The sequence below is a fragment of the Haliotis cracherodii genome, unplaced genomic scaffold (assembly GCF_022045235.1).
Source record: "Haliotis cracherodii isolate W230 unplaced genomic scaffold, xgHalCrac1.p SCAF_4, whole genome shotgun sequence".
NCBI lineage: Eukaryota > Metazoa > Mollusca > Gastropoda > Lepetellida > Haliotidae > Haliotis > Haliotis cracherodii.
Genome location: NW_027266297.1, coordinates 20,679,923 through 20,704,511, shown reverse-complemented (window position 1 = coordinate 20,704,511; position 24,589 = coordinate 20,679,923). Strand labels below are relative to the sequence as shown.

The window sequence follows — 24,589 nt, the reverse complement described above, 5'->3', positions numbered from 1 at the left end:
AAAAATGGTTGTTAGGGGGGTGAACAGAGGAAAACGTGTCTTGTGGTGTCGGAGTATGAGGAAAAAAACTGTCAATGATTTTTGGAAAAATGTAATCTTTACTGATGAGAGTCAGGTGGTTATTGGAAATAATAATCGTGTATACATTTGGAGAAAGGAAAATGAAGCCGATCGACCCGAGTGCGTGTGTCCCCCTCGAACCAGGAAGTTGAGTTTGATGGTGTGGGGGAGTATCAGTTATCATGGTGTGGGGACCTTGGTGCGTGTAAATGGTAACATCAATGCCCAGAAATACATAGAAATTGTGGACAATAATTTGTGGCCAGTAATTTGTCGACATTTTCCAGACAATAACTATATATTTCAAGACGACAATGCGCCCGTTCATAGGGCAAATATTGTGAAAAAATTCATCGCCGACAATGCAATAAACACGGTGGATTGGCCAGCACAATCACCGGATTTAAATGTTTTTGAAAATGTTTGGCTAAAACTAAAGAAAAAACTACAGGACACCGTAAAAGACATCACTAACCAAGATCAGCTGTTTGAAGCGATCCATATCACTTGGCAGGACATTGAGCTAGACTTTATTCGTGGCCTTTATGAATCTATTCCACGCCGGATATCTAAAGTTCTGACTATGAAAGGGCATCTTACCAAGTATTAAGGTATGTAGATAATGTTTTTCATTAATAAATGACGCTCTGTAAAAGCGAGTCGATATGTAAACAAACGGCGGCCATTTTGGATCGTACGAATATAACTGGCACGGCACTGTATGTTCTTCACTCTTTCATTCCTAATTTAAGATATGTTCTTTTGTTTATTTATGATACTATTGTGTGTGGCATACAGCGTTGACATCGGTTTTGAAATTGACACGCGTACAATACAGCGCAATTTAATATGTGCAATATTATCTACATTACCCAATTCCCGCGGATTTTCACCTAGCGACGGACTGTCTCCGTGTCCTAGTGGTGGATTGAGCGTCCGCCAGCAGATTCAATACACCCGACTGTTGGCTTCCCTTGTTAAGTTTCCACCTTTGTTATCTTATAACTTTTCTTGTTCATGCTTGATCTCTGCTTCATAGCACTTATGAAGCCCATATCTGGTGATTCCCAGGCTCTCTCGGCGCGATAAATTTGGGTTTCACGTCAATGTTTCAGTGTCAGCTTCAAATAATCGGCATAAACAGAAACGGCAAGTAATAAAATCGTAAATATCTGACAGAGTGTTGCCGACATCCATACCCAAAGGAATACCAAAAATGAATTGGTCATTTCTGCATGGATCGGGATTGATTTGTGTGGAAAGAATGAGGTACTGCAGAAATTTGGTGAAAAGATGGAAAAATCGCAAGAACATAAGCACGTGAGAGCCTGGCGCCGAAACATACCAACATGACCTGCAAGTGCAACATCTCCTCCTCAAGGAGTAACACAACTCACTTAACTCAGTGGAATTGCAGATGTCTTAGGACAGATTTTAATGAGTTTAATACTCATTAATACTTATTAATACAAGATAATAAGCTGTCAGCAATCTGTCTCCAAAAAGACGTATCTTAAACATAGAGATACAGTTGACCTTAGGCAGTACAACTGTCATAATTCATTTTCTCCTCTAGATGATAAAGCGATTGGAGGCTCTACTAGTTTAGTCAGGCAGGACATCATTCATTGTGCTGTTCATTTAAAAACTAATCGTCAAGCTGTTGCATTCCGAATTACATTGCACACTGCATTTACTTTGTGGTCTCTGTACATACCACCTTCATATGCTCTTTTACAGTCTGGTCTTCAGAATCTATATGATGAGCTCCCAAAGCCCTGCATCATCACCATGGACGATTTCAGTTGGCATAACCCTCTATGGGGAAGTCAAACAATAAAGGGAAAGTCATTGAAGATTTTATTTCTGATAATATTTTGTGTGTATTTAATGACGATTCGAGCACCTATTTACATCCTGCCACTGGAAGTGTCCCTCACAGATTCCGATATTTACAATGACCAATCTGCATCACACCACGGTGGGGTTTTACTAAGGCCAATTGATCCTTGTATGAAATATTATGTGCTGAAAAAAAACCACCTGAAAATATTTTGGAAATGTTCCCGATCCCACCCAGTTGTTTTCAGCTCAACTAAATGAAATAGCTGATGAAACAATTTCTAAGTCCTCTGCAAATCATCATATTCGTAAACCATGGTTTAATACTGAATACAAACAAGCAAGAAAGAGTAAAAGCGAGAAAATAATTCTGCCGTAAAGTTCACAATTTGAATAACGTTAAAACTACTAGTCCCAAGGCACAACATGCTTATAAGCAAAATAAGCAGCAATCATGGAGGAAGTATGTCTCCAAAATTAATTCACGCAAACTTTTTGACCAAGGTGTGGAACATAATTCAAAATATATAAGGCAAAGGTTCTAAATCGTTTGTTAGCCATCTTAAAGATAGTGACACATTAATAACTGATACATCCGACATTGCCAATTAACTTGGTGAAACTGTTGCAAAAAATTCTTCATTATCAGCTTATGTCCCTGTGTTTCAGAGATATCAGGAACAGTAGGAAAAGAAAAGGGACAATTTTGCTTCTAATAACGGTGAAGATTATAATGAAGTATTTCCATGCTGCTCTTGAGCAAGCTCGTGATACTGCAGCAGGTTATGATAATATGCACTATCATGTCATTTGCCTGAATCATGTCTTGAGACATTTTTATATATACTTGACCACATATGAACTTCAGAGAATATTCCTCCTTTGTGGCATAATGCCATTGTAGTCCCCATACCAAAACCTGGCCGGGATCATAGAGATCCCTCAAATTATCACCCTATATCTTTAACCAGTTTCGTTTGCAAAGCCATGGAACGAATGTGAATACGAGATTAGTTTGGTATTTGGAAACCATAATCTTATTGCAAATATATTCAATGTGGTTTCCGTAAAACTAGACATACTATTGATCATTTAGTACGATTAAAATCCTTTGTTAAGAATGCTATTGTAAATAAACAACACTTAGTATCAATTTTCTTTGATCTTGAGAAAGCATACGATACTATGTGGAAGCCTGTCAGTTTAACGGATTTACATGATTTTGGCGTGAGAGCTGGTCGTTTACCTAATTTTATATCATTTTTTCTATCGGCAATTTCTTGTCCGAGTGGGTTCCACCCTGTCCAATCATTATAATCAGGATCAGGGTGTCCCGCATGGCAGTATTTTGTCTGTCACTTTATTTAGTATTAAAATAAATAGTCTTTCAAAGGTTTTAAGTGATTCAGTAGATGGATCACTTTTCGTGGATGATATAAATATTTCTTGTTGTAAAAATAAACGTGCAATAGGGAGGCAGTTACAAACCTGTCTTTATAAAAATCACAAATGGTCTCTTAAATTTTCTAAATTGAATGAATGGAACCCCTATCAAAATTGTGAAGGCGGTCAAGTTATTTTTGATAACCATTTAACTTTCCTTCCGTATATTAAATATCTTACAGCTGAATGTCTGAAGGCACTCGATTTGTTGAAAGTGGTTTCTAATTCCAAGTGGGAGCCTCTAAAAGCAATTTACAAAAGCAAAAGCTAGATACTGCCCATCATCAAGGCCTTATTATTGAGTAATCGCTTACATCCCTTTCTAAAACTTTACCCCCGTCAAGGGAATTTTTTTGGGCATATTTTACATTTGCAAATTAATTTTTTTTTAATGATTCCTTCAAATGTTTCTAGGTATGCACCGAGTGCGAAATCGGCAACACCGGAAGCGCTCGTTAAATCTAGCACATCATCATCATCATCATCATCATCATCATCAAGGCCTGATTCTTTGCCTTGGAGCCTTTCGAATGTCACCTTTTCATTGTCTATATGTGGAGTTGGATGAGCTTTCCCTTAAACAACGCCGTCTGATGGTATCCTTGCAATATATCAGTAAATCATATTCTAAACAGTCAAATCCAGATTTTGATTGTGTATTAAATCCTTTACAATAAAGAAATCATCTCTTCCACCGCTCGGAATCAGAATTAAATCTGCTATTTCTGCTGCTGAAATTAACCTTGTGAGGACAAATGTAGACTCGACATTAACTAAACTTAAGAAATCAGGCACAAACCCACTTATTTATAAACAAGAATACAATCAATTAACAAACACCTGTATGTACAGATGGATGTAAAGCTGGTGGCACAGTTGCTAGTGCAAACGTCATTGGATCCAGAACAGTTTTCTCCAGGTTACCAGATAACAGCTCCATATTTACAGCAGAAGCAACTGCCATTTTAACAGCACTTAAATTTATCAATAACCAAACTAAACACAAACAGTTAATTATTTTTTCAGATTCCCTTTCATGCCCCAAGGTCATTAAAACATGTCATGTTAACATCTACATCAAATGGTTGAATTAATTAATGATCTTGCAACTGACCAATATAACATCGTCTTTTGTTGGTTACCAACCCGTGTTGGAATCATTGATAACACAATGGCCGATGCTCAAAAATTTGTGACACCACTTCTTATCCCATGCAGTGACTATGAACCGGCAATTAGATGTTACATCCGCTATCTTATGCAAAAGAAGTGGCACACCCAAGTGGGTGTCCATAATTTATATACAATAAAATCAACCACTTGTTTCACCTACTTGGGATGTCAGTCCAGATTTGAAGAGGTCATTCTAAGACGATGTTGTATTGGTAATTCCTGATATACTTATAAATATAGGTTGTTGAGAGGCGAGAATCATCTGTTTTGTATCACGTGTAATGAGGGAATCACGGTCAAGCATGTCCTCCTTGACTGTATTGATTTTTTCATCACAAGGATATATATTGTAGTGTAAAAACAGTCAATGATCTTTTCAGTCAAGTTAATTCTCATTTAATACTGTGTTTTTTAAACTAAATGCGTTATTCATAAATATTGTTGTACTCAGTGTATTATTTTGTGTCGTGTCATTTTTTATCGAAATTCTTGAATTATTTAATGATATTGCTATTGGGCAATGTGACATAGTCTTCAGTTGGTTTCCAAGGCATGTTGGTATAATTGGTAACACAACAAAAGCAAATCTGTTACAACACTTCTTATCCCAGACAGACCGCCTCCGTGGTCTAGTGGTAGAGCGTCCGCCCGGAGAGCGGAAGGCTCGGGGTTCGATCTACAGTTAAGATCTACATTTAACAAGGATTAAATGCGGTTGTCATATACGATTTGTAATATTTACATTTAAGATCTACATTTAACAAGGATTAAATGCGGTTGGTCATATACGATTTGTAATGATCTACATTTAAGATCTACATTTAACAAGGATTAAATGCGGTTGGTCATATGCGATTTGTAATGATCTACAGTTAAGATCTACATTTAACAAGGATTAAATGCGGTTGTCATATACGATTTGTAATGATCTACATTTAAGATCTACAATTAACAAGGATTAAATGCGGTTGGTCATATACGATTTGTAATATATACAGTTAAGATCTACATTTAACAAGGATTAAATGCGGTTGGTCATATACGATTTGTAATATTTACATTTAAGATCTACATTTAACAAGGATTAAATGCGGTTGGTCATATACGATTTGTAATGATCTACATTTAAGATCTACATTTAACAAGGATTAAATGCGGTTGGTCATATGCGATTTGTAATGATCTACATTTAAGATCTACATTTAACAAGGATTAAATGCGGTTGGTCATATACGATTTGTAATGATCTACATTTAAGATCTACATTTAACAAGGATTAAATGCGGTTAGTCAGATGCCATTTGTACATGATCTACAGATAAGATCTTTCTACATTTAACGAGGATGAAATGCGGTTGGTCAGATACAATTTGTACATGATAGACACATAAGATCATTTTACATTTAACAAAGATTAAATGCAGTAAGTCAGATACCATTTTTACATGATCTACAGATAAGATCTTCATTTAACAAGGATTAATGGCGGTTAGTGAGATATTTGTAGATGATCAACAATTAAGATGTACATTTAACAACGATTATATAACAATTAAGGATACTGCATAACGTAGCCGCTTTCTGCGTTTTTAATTGACCATTGTTGCAAAAAGGTTGTTTTTATTCAATTATCCCTTGCAAATAACTATGTAATAACTCCTGCGTCTGCCTTGTGATTCCTGCCTTTAGGAAGAAAGCGTGTCTCCCCAATCATAACCATTAGTTATACAATTGGTAAATATCAATCAAAGCATAGCGTAAAACTTTCCTACTATTTCCCCTACCACTGAACCTGAGGGACAATGTCTCTAAACTGACTGACTATACATGCTGATACAAGGTAAACTTCAACCCGTAGGAGATGATTTATTAGACACTTTAAGATCTGCACGGAGATAAAGAGATGACGTCTGTCATTTTTCAGCGCGACACGCGTGGTGCACGCACCTCATCACCAGCAGACGACTCGCGAGGCAGACGACAAACTTCCCTCATCTAATTACTGTGTGGAAATATCCGCATGTTCTTTGATTCCAGTATCAGGGGGAGTCTTTGTTTGAATAACACACTTATCTTACGTTTGATGTTAAAAACCCAAAATATTTTGCCTCAATCAATGTTTGATTTACTAAAGCAGTTTACAAAGCACCGACGTCGGTGAATTATAAAGGACAAGCATTATTTCTGTATTACCTAAAATACGTTGTGTAATTATGATTACGGTTTTAAATTCAATATCCACGGAAGAGAAACTAAAAGAGCATGTGAGATCATAATAATCAAGAAACGAATGAGGAAAGATGAAATATTAGGAACCATGAATTATACCACAATAATAGTTGGGATAAGATATTAAAACGCATGCATGCACAAAGAATCTAAACTAAACACCCTCTCCCCTGCCGTTTACGAAAATAATTCAAGCGTATGTTAAATCTGCATATTTAATAGAATGTTCTGCAGCTGCAAGAAGCAGGTGAGACCAAATGTTATCACACAGGCCTATGCCAAGGTGCAGTTTTACAACCGGTTCTATATCAATGTTCTTGTTTGAACTCGCACCCAATGGTGGTTTTCGGTTGTGGTAATGAACAGCCGACATATTCTGTATGCTTATTGTTCTTGTCGACGACTGACGGTTTCGGATGACCTCACCGCGTGACCTCTGACTCTGGGTCACCGGTAAACGGGCTGTCTCAAAACCGCTTTGCTCCATTATTTTCAACTTTATTTTCATAATCTATTAAGGGCAGCATAGAACATAAAACCAAACAAAGAAATCATAAAAGCAAAATGGACCGTTTTAGCACACGGAAAATGTTTTTGATATTCTGAGAATCCGAAGTGCTGATTTCCTTAACAAGTTTTTGACGTTTCCCCTTCAAGGCATGACGGTCTTCGATTGCGTTTTCAGAGGTAGAAATGACGGCCCGTTTATCCAGATAAAGCTACGTTTTTGTCTTCTGAGAGATAACCGTATTTCTTTTACAATCAAGAGGTATTCGGTGACCAATAATATTGGGTGTAACTTTAAAACGTCAATGTATTCAGCATTCAACTTTTCTGTGATTTATTCAAAGTGGACACAGTATGCCAAGCATATGTACGCATACTTACTAATGTTAATGTATATGAAATTAATTTGTGTATGCTATACAGTACACTACTATATACTAGTTTATGGATCGTATTTTGCCAAACAAGTGATATAACGCATTCAGGCTGACTGCGCACGACTAAATACTTTTGTTAGACCTGCGCATTCGACAATTGATTGTCAAACATGAGATGTTAAATTCATACAATTCATAACGAGTTCTTTGTCGTTCTAATCCTTTAAAATTATATATACTCACCAAAAGAGGTTAAAGATCACCCGATTCTCTCATATTACTACAGTAAATTTGTCACGAGACGACAGATTAACTATGGCAATATGAAAGAATCGGGTTAAATTTTGTTTGAGTAGTATAGAATGTTATGAAAACATACTTCAATATTCTTAACACAGTATTTTTCTTAATAATCGAAACAAAACACAGACAATAGAATTAGGTCATCCGTTTCATTAATCATGTATCAACGGTGATTTACACTTTAAAATAACAAACGAAAACGAATATAAAGGTGTTTACGTAAAAGCTTTAAATAACTCGCACTACTAAACCTCTTTCTTCATATGATCTTAAACATGATACAATTCAGGCCATCAACAGTATATTTTATAAATTAATTTTCAGATAAACAAGTGTTAGGGGATCTCATAAAGAAATGGACACGCAACATAAATTACTCTTCACTAACGCTATATAAACGTCAACAGGAGCGATAATCCAGGTAACAGACGACAGATTTGTTTAAGGGGTGAGCGAGCAAATGTGCTTATCGGTTTCCTTAATTGATATATCACTTGTTGTCTGACATTTAATATTGGGGCTCTTACTGAACATGTATATTTTGTAAGCCGTTTGTGATATACTCGACTTGTATTATTAATTCAGATGTGTAGACTTTGATAGTGTGGCATCTTATTGGCAGGGCGCCCAACAGAAACACCAGCTGAATGAGAATAGGAATATAAAACATTCATCAGTTGATAATTTCATGTGGTTTGTGATGACCTGTTTGTGTAAAATGATGCATTATGCCACTATACCATTAGAAGATATTATTTGAGGTTTTTGAAATCGGTCATTCAGAAATAATTTTAAGTCGATCATAATTATAACAATTGCGTGTGCTGTAGTGCTGTAGTATGAAGGTGTTCAGACAGTCAGAGAATGCCGTTTAGGCTGGTCGATGATTAGTGAGAAAGTGAGAATATCGTTGTCATACATCCTGCCCGTGTAAGAGTGGATAGAGCGTCTGGCCAGAGGGTGGAATGTCGGTGGTTCGTTCCCCGGACGCGTCATACCGCAAAACCGTTAAAAGATGGTACTTGTTGTTACCCTGTCTGGCGCTCGGCATTAAGGGGCTAAAACAAGGACTGGTCGGCTCGGAGTCAGTATACTGTGTCTGAGTGGGGTAAACTGCGGCATGGTATCTCAGTGAGTTAGCACTATAAATCGACAAAGTCCGGACCAGTACAAGCAGCCACACCCACACACACACGTGCATGCACGTCGCTTTATAAGTGCAATAATCTTGGACGCGACGTTAAACCCCATTTCACCTCACCTTATCCCAGACAGTGATTATAAACCAGTAATTAGATCCCACTTTAGAGATCTTATGCAAAAGAAGTGTGGACACCCTAGTAGGTATTAATATATTACATGAAATATAACCAAATATTGGTTAAACCTACTTGGGTTGCCAGTTCAGATTTGAAGAGGTCATTTTAGCGCGATGTCGTATTGGCCATTCTCCTTATATCCATGAATATTGTTGAAATTTTAGGATGCTCTGCATCCCTTGCAATGAAAGAATCACAGTCAAGCATGTCTTGCTTGACTGCATTGATTTTTCACAAGGGATACTTATTTCAAATCATCATCTGTTAAGGATCTTTTTCTTAGTATTTGTTGTCATTTAATGATTGTTTCTTTAAAAAATATTTAACTTATTCATAATTTTATTTTTTGTAGACTTTTTGTAAATTCTAAAATATTGGTTGCGTTTAATTTATATCTTAGATTTTTAGTGTCTGTATCTTTACCAGGGTTGCTTTTAGACAATCCTCGTTTATTGTCCAATCTTCAAGGTTATAGACAATCCACGTTTATTGTCCGATCTTCAAGCTTATAGACCATCCAGGTTTATTGTGTAGTCTTCACGCTTATAGATCATACTCGTTTACTGTCCAGTCTTCATGCTTATAGACCATCCATGTTTATTGTGAAGTCTTCAAGCTTATAGACCATCCTCGTTTATTGTCCAATCTTCATGCTTATAGACCATCCAGGTTTATTGTGAAGTCTTCAAGCTTATAGACCATCCACGTTTATTGTCCAATCTTCATGCTTATAGACCATCCTCGTTTATTGTCCAATCTTCAAGCTTGTAGACCATCCTCGTTTATTGTGTAGCCTTCAAGGTTATAAACCATCCTCGTTTATTGTGTAGCCTTCAAGCTCATAGACCATCCACGTTTATTGTCCAGTCTTCAAGCTTATAGACCATCCTCGTTTATTGTGTAGTCTTCAAGCTTATAAACCATCCACGTTTATTGTAAAGCCTTCAAGCTTATAAACCATCTACGTTTTTTGTCCAATGTTCAAGCTTATAGACCATCCTCGTTTATTGTGTAGCCTTCAAGCTTATAGACCATCCACGTGTATTGTCCAATCTTCAATCTTACACACTACCCTCGTTTATCGACAAATCTTCAAGCTTATATACCATCCAGGTGTATTGTCCAATTTTCAAGCTTATAGACCATCCTCGTTTTGCCCCTAACGTTCGTGATGATAGACTATTCTCGTACAGACAGACAGACAGACAGACAGACAGACAGATTTATTCAGTAATCAGGCCTCCAGCCCATAATACATGTTGACATAATGTAGATCATACATGCTTATATACTATGGCGTTATGTTAAGACAAATAGTTTTAGAATACGTTAGAACAGTGATGAGATACGTATATTCATATCTTTAGATAAGAATAGTCCAATGTGTTTTAAAGTTCTTGTGGAGTTTGTTGACATAAGGTTTAAAAACTGTTGAAATGTGGTAAAGTTGATTTCACTTTCAGCAAAGCATTCTCTTCTTGCAGCTCGGTATCTGTCACAGATTGACAATACATGATACTCATCCTCAATTAGAGTTAAACCTTTGGAGTGGCAATACACGCACACACGTTCTTCATATGGGATTTTAGAATGTCTTCCAGTTTCAAATGCAAGTTTAAAGTTGTTACACCTGAACATAAATATTAATCTTTTATAATAAGCAGATATTTCACATGAGTATTTTTCTACATTAAGGAGAGATTTGTACTGTGAGTAATATTTGCATTTAGATGAGAGCTCTATGAAGAGATGCCAGTTTTGAGAAAGACAGTCATACATCCTTTGTTTAAATTTCATCATATTCTCGTACACTGGCCTATATTCAAGGTTATTAACAACTGTCGCTCATTGTCATATAGTAGTACCAATGGTTAACCCCTTTATACAGGTTTTTATATAGCTAAGTGACTAAAGATAGAGTGACTTGGGATGTTCGTCAATTTCAACATCTTCTGTTATGTTGCATCGTGTCAGCTTGATGTGGGAGGAAATCCTGAAGTGAAGGTCCCAGACGTTTACTACTTTGGTGAAATCGACGAGACACGGGTATAGTGCCGACAAACCGAGTAACATATCAAAACGTATCTGAGATTCGAACCCTATTTTAGTTTTTTGGTGTGACTCTGTTACTAAGCTCAGTACGGTGCGACTGGGCCACCCGTGTAACCCGGGATCTGAGATAGGCTAGAAACATTGTTTTGCAAACAAGGCACACCCGCTGACAGTGTTTACACTACGTTGCTGATGTTTAGAGATAACAAGTAATAATTACATATATATTTTCCACCAGCACGTACAAATGATGAGAAACTTATGTAATCCGCACGTGCATGCCTGTGTATCGAGTATCTTTGTGCTTTGTAGCACAAGAACGGAGTGTGGCGTTTGAGATTATATCCTGGGGTTATGATATTATGTATTGTTCTCGGACAAATTAATATGAGGACAGGTGCGTGTGTTGAGATGTCCATGGGTGTATATAAGGCCAGGCTACTGGTCACTGTTCATCTCATACACTTGAGGACAACATGAAGTGTCAAATCATCCTGCTGGGTAAGTAATTGTAACATTATATTAAGACACATATATGCTCCAAGTAATGGTTTTTGAACGGGAACTTTCTCTATCAGAATAAACGCATTCATCGTACAATTTCGCGGACTAGATATAAATTTCAACGTTATTTATTTCAATCAAATTGCATTCAAAGTGAAAGTTAGAAAGGAATGAAAAACGGGTTTCATATAATATCACTTTGAGGTTTCAAATAGATATCTGATATATTCTACTTTTCTTCGTTTTTCAGGACTGCTGTCCCTCACAGTGTACACGACTGAGGCCGCACGTCGCTTCAACGTTGCTGGCGTCACTCGACGTTTGAAGCTTCGGTCTCATTTCCATGCCACTCGTGAGGAACTGCGTGCAGAGCTGGGGCTTCGTGGCATAAGCGCTATCGTTCCCGGGGAATCCCTCAAGACAGTGCGAGGCAAGATCAAGCAACGTCTACAGCAGACCTATGGTGGTCTGGAAGTAGTGGGAGGGAGCGTGGCCGCCGACGTCAACCCCAGCCTCGGTTACACAGGCGTCGTCAGTGGTGAACTTTTCACATCACTGGAGGAAGACATTCCCAACCCTGAGGATTGTGAGCAGACACATGACACCGTCAAGAGGGTAGCTTTCACACAGGAGGGGGTCCCAGCGTCTCAAGTCACCAAAGTCAACGTCAAGAAGAACGTCTACGTCAAGAAGGACGGCGTTGCTCGTCTGACCTATGAGATCAACTTCTTTTACATGAAGGGCAACAGACCCAGCCGTCCTTGCTACTTTATCGACGCCTGTGACCTTACCACTGTCCTTTCCTTCAACAACATCCAGAACAAAGCAGTAGAGAGACGTCAAGCTGTTGTACGACACCGAAGACAGTCTCCTGGGGATGATGAGTGTCCTGGCGAGAACACCACACCTGAACCAGAAACTACAACTGACAGTTGTGGCGGAGACCCACAAACTCAAGAATCCGTAACAGCCGCACCAACAACACCAAGACCAACTACAGCCGCACCAACAACAGCAAGACCAACTACAGCCGCACCAACAACACCAAGACCAACTACAGCTGCACCAACAACAGCAGGCCCAACAACCTGCGGCAATCCTGCTAAAGGGGAGGGTGGAAATCTTAAAGTTGGAAAGTTCGTGTATGGCGTTCCTCCTTTGTGCCTCAACACCACCGTCAGTGGCGCCACATGCACTCTGGAAAACACCTACGTCAAAGTGGTGGACTTAAACCAGGGTACAAATAGGAACAACCGCGCCGCCTCTTCCTACACATGTGCCATCGGTTATGACGACGCCATCAACGGTGCTTACTCCCCCGTCCTGGACGCCATGAACTTTGGCACCAAATCAGCCCGTATGTTTATCGAATGGTACACGATGACTCCCCTCAACTTCAAGCCAGTCCTCTTTGTTCACTACAGCAGGAACTACGAGAACGCCTTCTGGGACGGCAGCAGCCTGACTTTCGGCGATGGTCGAAGCACTTTCTACCCACTGGTTAACCAAGACGTTATTGCTCATGAACTTGCCCATGGTGTCACCGAACAAAACTCCAACCTCATCTACGACGATCAGTCTGGTGGTATCAACGAAGCCTTCTCGGACATAACAGGGGAGACAACTGAGATGTTTGCTCGTGGCTCTAACGACTGGTTCGTTGGAGCTGAAATCTTTAAAAGTAGCAATGGGGCCCTGCGTTACTTTCAAGATCCTTCTCGAGATGGGGGTTCACTCAAGCACACCAGAGACTACAACAACAACGTCGACGTTCACTACAGCAGCGGCATCTTCAACCACGCCTTCTACCAGCTCGTGGAGGTCAACAAAATGCCCATCAGAAAAGCGTTCGAATGCTTCCTCAGAGCTAACGTCATCTACTGGGGCCGATCAACGACCTTTGAGGAAGGCGCTTGTGGCGTCATGCGTGCTTGCTACGACCTCGGCTACGACTATCTGGAGGTAAAAAAATCCTTCCAGGTGGTAGGAATCACTTTCAGTGGGTGTCAGGAGCCGACCTTCATGGAGACGTTATCTGACAGCGAGACCCTGACTGGTCTCACCGTCTCCTCCTCCCATCGTCCCGTGTTTATGTTGACGCCTCAATCGGGAGCAACCCACGTCGTTGTGACGTCACCTACACAAGGCAACTCCATCAACATGGCCGTGTACGACAACCTGGAATCACCCGCCCCACTAGCCATGGCGACAGGCGAGTTGAGATATCAGCTTCCATCTGGGTCCCCGTCGCTGTACCTGCGTGTATCTGCTGAATCGGGTAACGACATCACTGACGTCAACGTTCAAATCACGTATGAATGATCGTCAATACATTACAGAAAATATGCCCTGTAGCTTTCATTGATTAAAGTATATACAAGTTGAAATTCAAGTTGTTTTTCATGAAATGAAAAAAATATTATCATCGTGATATTTTAACAGTGAGTGAGTGAATATTATTTTACGCCGCTTTTAGCAATATCCCAGCAATATCACGGCGGGGGACACCAGAAATTGGCTTCACACACAGTACCCATGTCGGGAATCGAACCCGGGTCTTCGGCGTGACGAGCGAACGCTTTAACCACTAGGCTACCCGACCGCCCCGATATTTTAACAGGAGATATACTATTGCTTAGTAATATTGATGTAGCCGGTGTATGGGGACACGGGAGGCCCAATCGCCTGAAGCTATTCGCAGCACTTGTGAGCCTTCGGCATGGCATGATCCGACAATGTTGGCTTCAAAACATAGCTTCGCCCTGATTGGGATCATCGGCTTGTAAGCGCCATGTCCCTGTTCACTCACTCACTCACTCACTCACTCAAAATATACTCCACGCATAAGTAAATTAACATGTGATCTACGTGTAGTTGATAATAACAATACTTTAAATAGGATCGTTTCCATGAGCTTTATATTAACATTATACACAATAACATAATACACGCAATACCAAAACAGGGTTTCTTCACTGCCTCGTCGACTCTTCCATGTGTGTTCGCATACAATTAAAGACAAGGGCATCTATTTATTGATTACTTAATACAGAAATTGCTTTAAAATTGAAAAAAAAAAATTGTCCGCAGATATACTTGATGGCCTCAAAAAAATGTGTTTTGAACAATTGAAAAGATTCTTCGGCTCCAGCTTTCGAGGGAAAGGCATTGCATGTTCAGTGAGGGAAATATTATTACTTCTCTTCTATAACAAAAGTATAGCGCGTCACGAGTCTCGTCAAACAAGAAACGTGTTTTTAGGTTTTACGACTATTGTTGTTTGATCAAGGTTAAAACCATCAAGGTCTCATGTAGAGGTTTAAAAACGTTTGATGTGGAGGACATTTCCAAATAGGACCATCAGTGACAAAACTGATGTCCGACGCTATTCCCTTTTTTGACTTGTACCACATGTTCCCAAGTTATCTTTACATCTATCGATGCTATAGAATACTTACCATCGCTATTTTTACTACATGGTTGAATACTTCGAAATCATAACGAACCAAATCATGAGATGTCCGTAGCTTTTACTTTTTTCAAACTAATCAAGGCCAGACGACATGTGGAAGCAACTCACACAACGCGGTTTGTTTGCTCCAATATACGCACACGCATTCACACTTACGCACACATACTCAAGCACGCACGCACACAAACCGAGACACACACATACTCACACATGTGGTGTCATGGTTAAATGTTCTCTTATGTATTAGGGCGATCGGGTAACCTAGTGGTTAAAGCGTTCGCTCGTCACGCCGAAGACCCGGGTTCGATTCCCGATATGGTTACAATGTGTGAAGCCCATTTCTGGTGTCCCCCGTCGTGATATTGCTGGAATATTGCTAAAAGTGGCGTAAAACCATACTCACTCACTCACTCACTCACTCTTATGTTTTATTAATTTTACACATGAGGGTAGGGTGTTCTAACCAATTTGTCAATTCCCAATCACTGGTTGATATGAAGCAATGGGTCCTCATGCATGACATTAGACTCTTAATTTAATTTCACATGTTTGTGGCATGGTTTTGTATGACTTAATTGTGTCCAGTTTATCATCGGATATACAGAAAAATGAAAATGAAAACAAACAACCAATTAAACAAAACTAACCTCAACTAGTTTAAGGATAAAAATATAGTTCCTTTCTCCTGCCAATGGATAGCCAGTGATACGATTTGTGCCACGTTACACCTCAGTTCAGTTTCAGAATACAGTAAACTAAGTGTATAACGAACTGACGGATATAACGAACCTATTTTTTTGTTCCGATCATTTCCTGTACATTTACTGCATGTGCTTATAACAAACTACGGTTATAACGTACTGAAATGAGTGGCCCCTTTGAGTCCCTTATAACCCTAACCTACTGTAGTTCAATGATTTTTTCATCTATTAAGGATCTTTTTCTTAGAATTTGTTGTCTTTCAATAATTGTTTCTTTAAAAAATATTTAACTTATTCTTATTTTTATTTTTTTGGTAGACTTTTTGAAAAATTTATAATATTGGTTGCGTTTAATTTGTATCTTAGATTTTTAGTGTCTGTATCTTTACCAGGGTTGCTTTTAGACAATCCTCGTTTATCGTCCACTCTTCAAGCTTATAGACAATCCACGTTCATTGTGCGATCTTCAAGTTTATAGACCATCCAGGTTTATTGTGTAGTCTTCAAGCTTATAGACCATCCTCGTTTATTGTCCAATCTTCATGCTTATAGACCATCCTCGTTTATTGTCCAATCTTCATGGTTATAGACCATCCTCGTTTATTGTCCAATATTCATGCTTATAGACCATCCTCGTTTATTGTCCAATCTTCAAGCTTAAAGGTCATCCACGTTTATTGTCCAATCTTCAAGCCTATAGACCATCCTCGTTTATTGTCCAATCTCCAAGCTTATAGACCATCCTCGTTTATTGTCCAATCTTCATGCTTATAGACAATCCTCGTTTATTGTTCAATCTTCAAGCTTATATACCATCCTCGTGTATTGTGTAGCCTTCAAGCTTATAGACAACCCTCGTTTATTGTGTGGTCTTATAAACCATCCTCGTTTATTGTCCAATCTTCAAGCTTAAAGGTCATCCACGTTTATTGTCCAATCTTCAAGCCTATAGACCATCCTCGTTTACTGTCCAATCTTCAAGCTTATAGACCATCCTCGTTTATTGTCCAATCTTCTTGCTTATAGACAATCCTCGTTTATTGTTCAATCTTCAAGCTTATAGACCATCCTCGTGTATTGTGTAGCCTTCAAGCTTATAGACCATCCTCGTTTATTGTCAAATCTTCAAGCTTATAGACAACCCTCGTTTATTGTGTAGTCTTCAAGCTTATAGACCATCCTCGTTTATTGTCCAATCTTCAAGCTTATAAACAATCCTCGTTTATTGTGTAGTCTTCATACTTATATACCATCTTCGTTTATTGTCCTATCTTCAGGCTTATAGACCGTCCTCGTTTATTGTCCAATCTTCAAGCTTATAGACCATCCTCGTTTATTGTGTAGTCTTCAAGCCTATAGACCATCCTCGTTTATTTCCAATTTTCATCCTTATAGACCATCCTCGTTTATTTCCAATCTCCATGCTTATAGACCATCTTCGTTTATTGTCCAATCTTCAAGCTTATAGACCACCCTCGTTTATTGTGCAGTCTTCAATCTTATAGACCATCCTCGTTTTATTGTGTAGTCTTCATACTTATAGACCATCCTCGTTTATTGTCCTATCTTCATGCTTATAGACCGTCCTCGTTTATTGTCCTATCTTCAGGCTTATAGACCGTCCTCGTTTATTGTCCAATCTTCAAGCTTATAGACCATCCTCGTTTATTGTGTAGTCTTCAAGCCTATAGACCATCCTCGTTTATTTCCAATTTTCATCCTTATAGACCGTCCTCGTTTATTTCCAATCTCCATGCTTATAGACCATCTTCGTTTATTGTCCAATCTTCAAGCTTATAGACCACCCTCGTTTATTGTGCAGTCTTCAATCTTATAGACCATCCTCGTTTTATTGTGTAGTCTTCATACTTATAGACCATCCTCGTTTATTGTCCTATCTTCATGCTTATAGACCATCCTCGTTTATTGTCCAATCTTCATGCTTATAGACCATCCTCGTTTATTGTCCAATCTTCTTGTTTATAGACCATCCTCGTTTATTGTGTAGTCTTCAAGCTTATAGACCATCCTCGTTTATTGTCCAATCTTCATGGTTATAGACCATCCTCGTTTATTGTGAAGCCTTCACGCTTATAGACCATCCTCGTTTATTGTGTAGTCTTCAAGCTTATAGGCCATCCTCGTTTATTGTCCAATCTTCATGCTTATAGACCATCCTCGTTTATTGTCCAGTCTTCATGCTTATTGACCATCCTCGTTGATCGTGTAGTCTTCAAGCTTATAGGCCATCCTCGTTGATTGCCCAATCTTCAAGCTTATAGACCATTCTCGTTTATTGTCCAATCTTCTTGTTTATAGACCATCCTCGTTTATTGTGTAGTCTTCAATCTTATAGACGATCCTCGTTTTTTGTCCAATCTTCAAGCTTATAGACCATCCTCGTTTATTGTGTAGTCTTCAAGCTTATAGACCATCCTCGTTTATTGTGTAGCCTTCAAGCTTATAGACCATCCTCGTTTATTGTGTAGTCTTCAATCTTATAGACGATCCTCATTTATTGTTCAATCTTCATGCTTATAGACAATCCTCGTTTATTGTCCAATCTTCAAGCTTATAGACCATCCTCGTTTATTGTGTAGCCTTCAAGCTTATAGACCATCCAGGTTTATTGTCCAATCTTCATGCTTATAGACCATCCTCGTTTATTGTCCAATCTTCATGCTTATAGACCATCCTCGTTTATTGCCCAATCTTCATGCTTATAGACCATCCTCGTTTATTGTCCAATCTTCATCCTTATAGACCATCCTCGTTTATTGTGTAGCATTCAAGCTTATAGACCATCCTCGTTTATTGTGTAGTCTTCAATCTTATAGACCATCCTCGTTTACTGTCCAATCTTCAAGCTTATAAACCATCTTCGTTTATTGTGTAGCCTTCAAGCTTATAGACCATCCTCGTTTATTGTCCAGTCTTCAAGCTTATAGACCATCCTCGTTTATTGTGTAGTCTTCAAGCTTATAAACCATCCACGTTTTTTGTCCAATCTTCAAGCTTATAGACCATCCTCGTTTATTGTGTAGCCTTCAAGCTTATAGACCCTCCACGTTTATTGTCCAGTCTTCAAGCTTATAGACCATCCACGTGTATTGTCCAATCTTCAATCTTACACACTACCCTCGTTTATCGACAAATCTTCAAGCTTATATACCATCCAGGTGTATTGTCCAATTTTCAAGCTTATAGACCATCCTCGTTTTGCCCCTAACGTTCGTGATGATAGACTATTCTCGTACAGACAGACAGACAGACAGACAGATTTATTCAGTAATCAGGCCTCCAGCCCATAATACATGTTGACATAATGTAGATCATACATGCTTATATACTATGGCGTTATGTTAAGACAAATAGTTTTAGAATACGTTAGAACAGTGATGAGATACGTATATTCATATCTTTGGGTAAGAATAGTCCAATGTGTTTTAAAGTTCTTGTGGAGTTTGTTGACATAAGGTTTAAAAACTGTTGAAATGTGGTAAAGTTGATTTCACTTTCAGCAAAGCATTCTCTTCTTGCAGCTCGGTATCTGTCACAGATTGACAATACATGATACTCATCCTCAATTAGAGTTAAACCTTTGGAGTGGCAATACACGCACACACGTTCTTCATATGGGATTTTAGAATGTCTTCCAGTTTCAAATGCAAGTTTAAAGTTGTTACACCTGAACATACATATTGATCTTTTATGATAAGCAGATATTTCACATGATAATAAGTTTTTTTCCATATAAAGGAGATATTTGTACTGTGAGTAATATTTGCATTTAGATGAGAGCTCCATGAAGAGATGCCAGTTTTGAGAAAGACAGTCATACATCCTTTGTTTAAATTTCATCATATTCTCGTACACTGGCCTATATTCAAGGTTATTAACAACCGTCGTTTATTGTCCTATAGTAGTACCAATGGTTAACCCCTTTATACAGGTTTTTATATAGCTAAGTGACTAAAGATAGAGTGACTTGGGATGTTCGTCAATTTCAACATCTTCTGTTATGTTACATCGTGTCAGCTTGATGTGGGAGGAAATCCTGAAGTGAAGGTCCCAGACGTTTACTACTTTGGTGAAATCGACGAGCACGGGTATGGTGCCGACAAACCGAGTAACATATCAAAACGTATCTGAGATTCGAACCCTATTTTAGTTTTTTGGTGTGATTCTGTTACGAAGCTCTGCACAACGAAGTACGGTGCGACTGGGCCACCCGTGTAACCCGGGATCTGAGATAGGCTAGAAACATATTTTTGAAAACAAGGCACACCCGCTGACAGTGTTTACACTACGTTGCTGATGTTTAGAGATAACAAGTAATGATTACATATATATTTTCCACCAGCACGTACAAATGATGAGAAACTTATGTAATCAGCACGTGTCTTATGTATCTAGTATCTTTGTGCTTTGTAGTACAAGAACGGAGTGTGGCGTATGAGATTATGTCCTGGGGTTATGATATTATGTATTGTTCTCGGACAAATTAATGAGGACAGGTGCGTGTGTCGTGATGTCCATGGTGTATATAAGGCCAGGCTACTGGTCACTGGTCATCTCATACACTTGAGGACAACATGAAGTGTCAAATCATCCTGCTGGGTAAGTAATTGTAACATTATATTAAGACACATATATGCTCCAAATAATGGTTTTTGAACGGGAACTTTCTCTATCAGAATAAACGCATTCATCGTACAATTTCGCGGACTAGATATTAATTGCAACGTTATTAATTTCAATCAAATTGCATTCAAAGTGAAAGTTAGAAAGGAATGAAAAACGGGTTTCATATAATATCACTTTGAGGTTTCAAATAGATATCTGATATATTCTACTTTTCTTCGTTTTTCAGGACTGCTGTCCCTCACAGTGTACACGACTGAGGCCGCCCGTCGCTTTAACGTTGCTGGCGTCACTCGACGTTTGAAGCTTCGGTCTCATTTCCACGCCACTCGTGAGGAACTGCGTGCAGAGCTGGGGCTTCGTGGCATAAGCGCTATCGTTCCCGGGGAATCCCTCAAGACAGTGCGAGGCAAGATAAAGCAACGTCTACAGCAGACCTATGGTGGTCTGGAAGTAGTGGGAGGGAGCGTGGCTGCCGACGTCAACCCCAGCCTCGGTTACACAGGCGTCGTCAGTGGTGAACTTTTCACATCACTGGAGGAAGATATTCCCAACCCTGAGGATTGTGAGCAGACACATGACACCGTCATGAGGGTAGCTTTCACACAGGAGGGGGTCCGAGCGTCTCAAGTCACCAAAGTCAACGTCAAGAAAAACGTCTACGTCAAGAAGGACGGCGTTGCTCGTCTGACCTATGAGATCAACTTCTTTTACATGAAGGGCAACAGACCCAGCCGTCCTTGCTATTTTATCGACGCCTGTGACCTTACCACTGTCCTTTCCTTCAACAACATCCAGAACAAAGCAGTAGAGAGACGTCAAGCTGTTGTACGACACCGAAGACAGTCTCCTGGGGATGATGAGTGTCCTGGCGAGAACACCACACCTGAACCAGAAACTACAACTGACAGTTGTGGCGGAGACCCACAAACTCAAGAATCCGTAACAGCCGCACCAACAACACCAAGACCAACTACAGCCGCACCAACAACACCAAGACCAACTACAGCCGCACCAACAACACCAAGACCAACAACAGCTGCACCAACAACAGCAGGCCCAACAACCTGCGGTAATCCTGCTAAAGGGGAGGGTGGAAATCTTAAAGTTGGAAAGTTCGTGTATGGCTTTCCTCCTTTGTGCCTCAACACCACCGTCAGTGGCGCCACATGCACTCTGGAAAACACCTACGTCAAAGTGGTGGACTTAAACCAGGGTACAAATAGGAACAACCGCGCCGCCTCTTCCTACACATGTGCCATCGGTTATGACGACGCCATCAACGGTGCTTACTCCCCCGTCCTGGACGCCATGAACTTTGGCACCAAATCAGCCCGTATGTTTATCGAATGGTACACGATGACTCCCCTCAACTTCAAGCCAGTCCTCTTTGTTCACTACAGCAGGAACTACGAGAACGCCTTCTGGGACGGCAGCAGCCTGACTTTCGGCGATGGTCGGAGCACTTTCTACCCACTGGTTAACCAAGACGTTATTGCTCATGAACTTGCCCATGGTGTCACCGAACAAAACTCCAACCTCATCTACGACGATCAGTCTGGTGGTATCAACGAAGCCTTCTCGGACATAACAGGGGAGACGACTGAGATGTTTGCTCGTGGCTCTAACGACTGGTTCGTTGGAGCTGAAATCTTTAAAAGCAGCAATGGGGCCCTGCGTTACTTTCAAGATCCTTCTCGAGATGGGGGTTCACTCAAGCACACCAGAGACTACAACAACAACGTCGACGTTCACTACAGCAGCGGCATCTTCAACCACGCCTTCTACCAGCTCGTGGAGGTCAACAAAATGCCCATCAGAAAAGCGTTCGAATGCTTCCTCAGAGCTAACGTCATCTACTGGGGCCGATCAACGACCTTTGAGGAAGGCGCTTGTGGCGTCATGCGTGCTTGCTACGACCTCGGCTACGACTATCTGGAGGTAAAAAAATCCTTCCAGGTGGTAGGAATCACTTTCAGTGGGTGTCAGGAGCCGACCTTTATGGAGACGTTATCTGACAGCGAGACCCTGACTGGTCTCACTGTCTCCTCCTCCCATCGTCCCGTGTTTATGTTGACGCCTCAATCGGGAGCAGCCCACGTCGTTGTGACGTCACCTACACAAGGCAACTCCATCAACATGGCCGTGTACGACAACCTGGAATCACCCGCCCCACTAGCCATGGCGACAGGCGAGTTGAGATATCAGCTTCCATCTGGGTCCCCGTCGCTGTACCTGCGTGTATCTGCTGAATCGGGTAACGACATCACTGACGTCAACGTTCAAATCACGTATGAATGATCGTTAATACATTACAGAAAATATGCTCTGTAGCTTTCATTGATTAAAGTATATACAAGTTGAAATTCAAGTTGTTTTTCATGAAATGAAAAAAATATTATCATCGTGATATTTTAACAGTGAGTGAGTGAATATTATTTTACGCCGCTTTTAGCAATATCCCAGCAATATCACGGCGGGGGACACCAGAAATTGGCTTCACACACAGTACCCATGTCGGGAATCGAACCCGGGTCTTCGGCGTGACGAGCGAACGCTTTAACCACTAGGCTACCCGACCGCCCCGATATTTTAACAGGAGATATACTATTGCTTAGTAATATTGATGTAGCCGGTGTATGGGGACACAGGAGGCCCAATCGCCTGAAGCTATTCGCAGCACTTGTGAGCCTTCGGCATGGCATGATCCGACAATGTTGGCTTCAAAACATAGCTTCGCCCTGATTGGGATCATCGGCTTGTAAGCGCCATGTCCCTGTTCACTCACTCACTCACTCACTCACTTACTCACTCACTCGCTCACTCACTCACCCAAAATATACTCCACGCATAAGGAAATTAACATGTGATCTACGTGTAGTTGATAAGTACAATACTTTAAATAGGATCGTTTCCATGAGCTTTATATTAATATAATTTTTTTAATTTGACGTTTACACGATATACGGCTTTTCCATTGGACGAGAGGTCGGTCACATGACCGCGAAGTTGACGTTCATAAGTGTATGAACGACACAACTTGACGTTCATACGTTTTTCACGAGACCGTGTTCTTGAAATGACGTAAACACTGACGGACTACTTCCACATTCCTGGGGAAACCCCTGGGAATTCCCTAGCACGAAAACATACATAAGCGTTGTTTCTGATCATTTAGAACCTTTATTCTTGGTCTCAGCGTTTCAGTATACATTGAGAAATGTCAGAGAGCGTGACTGCATGATTGTTCACGAATATCCTCGCTGCGGCCTATCCTAATGAACAAACGATGAAATGCACATCTAAGCTGTCGTTGTATCGACTAGATCCGTGCCTAGGCTGACATTGACCGTCTCCAGCAATCTATGAATTTACCTTGGTGTCTGTTTGACGCATCTTTACTCACCTTTCAATGATCGGCCAGTTGATCAATGATGAATAACACATGTAACCGCCACAGGTTCATTAACAACTTCGGAAATCCTCCCGTTACGTTTATCGTGTCGGCCATTTTGACGTCTTGTACTTGGTGTAAATATATTACGACGCGCTGTCATTGTGACTGACTTACTCAGGTAGTTCTTTACAGACCTTTCTCATCTATTGAGGATATGATTTGAACACATGTGCTGCGTAAGATGTTTCTGAAGAGCAAATTGTGCCTCCATACGCCCATGTCACCTCTCTTTTTGAGGAACTATATTACTCCGCGATATAGCTGGTTGTTGTATGGCTGTCAGTGTAAACATGAAGTCACACGTACTAAATAAAATTGTGTTTAGATCTCGGCCTACATCCTTTGAGGTAAGAAATTGTAATAAAATAATACACACAATAACATAATACACGCAATACCAAAATAGGGTTTCTTCACTGCCTCGTCGACTCTTCCATACAATTAAAGACAAGGGCATCTATTTATTGATTACTTAATACAGAAATTGCTTTAAAATTGAAAAAAAA

General features: G+C 40.0%; 2 protein-coding genes across 2 annotated transcripts; both read left to right on the top strand.

Moving 5' to 3' along the window:
* Positions 1-11,781: 11,781 nt before the first annotated feature.
* LOC139480475 (neutral protease-like) lies at positions 11,782-14,131 on the top strand. Its single transcript, XM_071263565.1, has 2 exons — positions 11,782-11,806; positions 12,060-14,131. Exons 1-2 carry the CDS (start codon positions 11,782-11,784, stop codon positions 14,129-14,131), a joined length of 2,097 nt encoding a protein of 698 aa, XP_071119666.1.
* Positions 14,132-20,577: 6,446 nt separating this feature from the next.
* Positions 20,578-22,927, top strand: LOC139480478 (neutral protease-like). Its single transcript, XM_071263567.1, has 2 exons — positions 20,578-20,602; positions 20,856-22,927. Exons 1-2 carry the CDS (start codon positions 20,578-20,580, stop codon positions 22,925-22,927), a joined length of 2,097 nt encoding a protein of 698 aa, XP_071119668.1.
* The last annotated feature ends 1,662 nt before the right edge of the window (positions 22,928-24,589 follow it).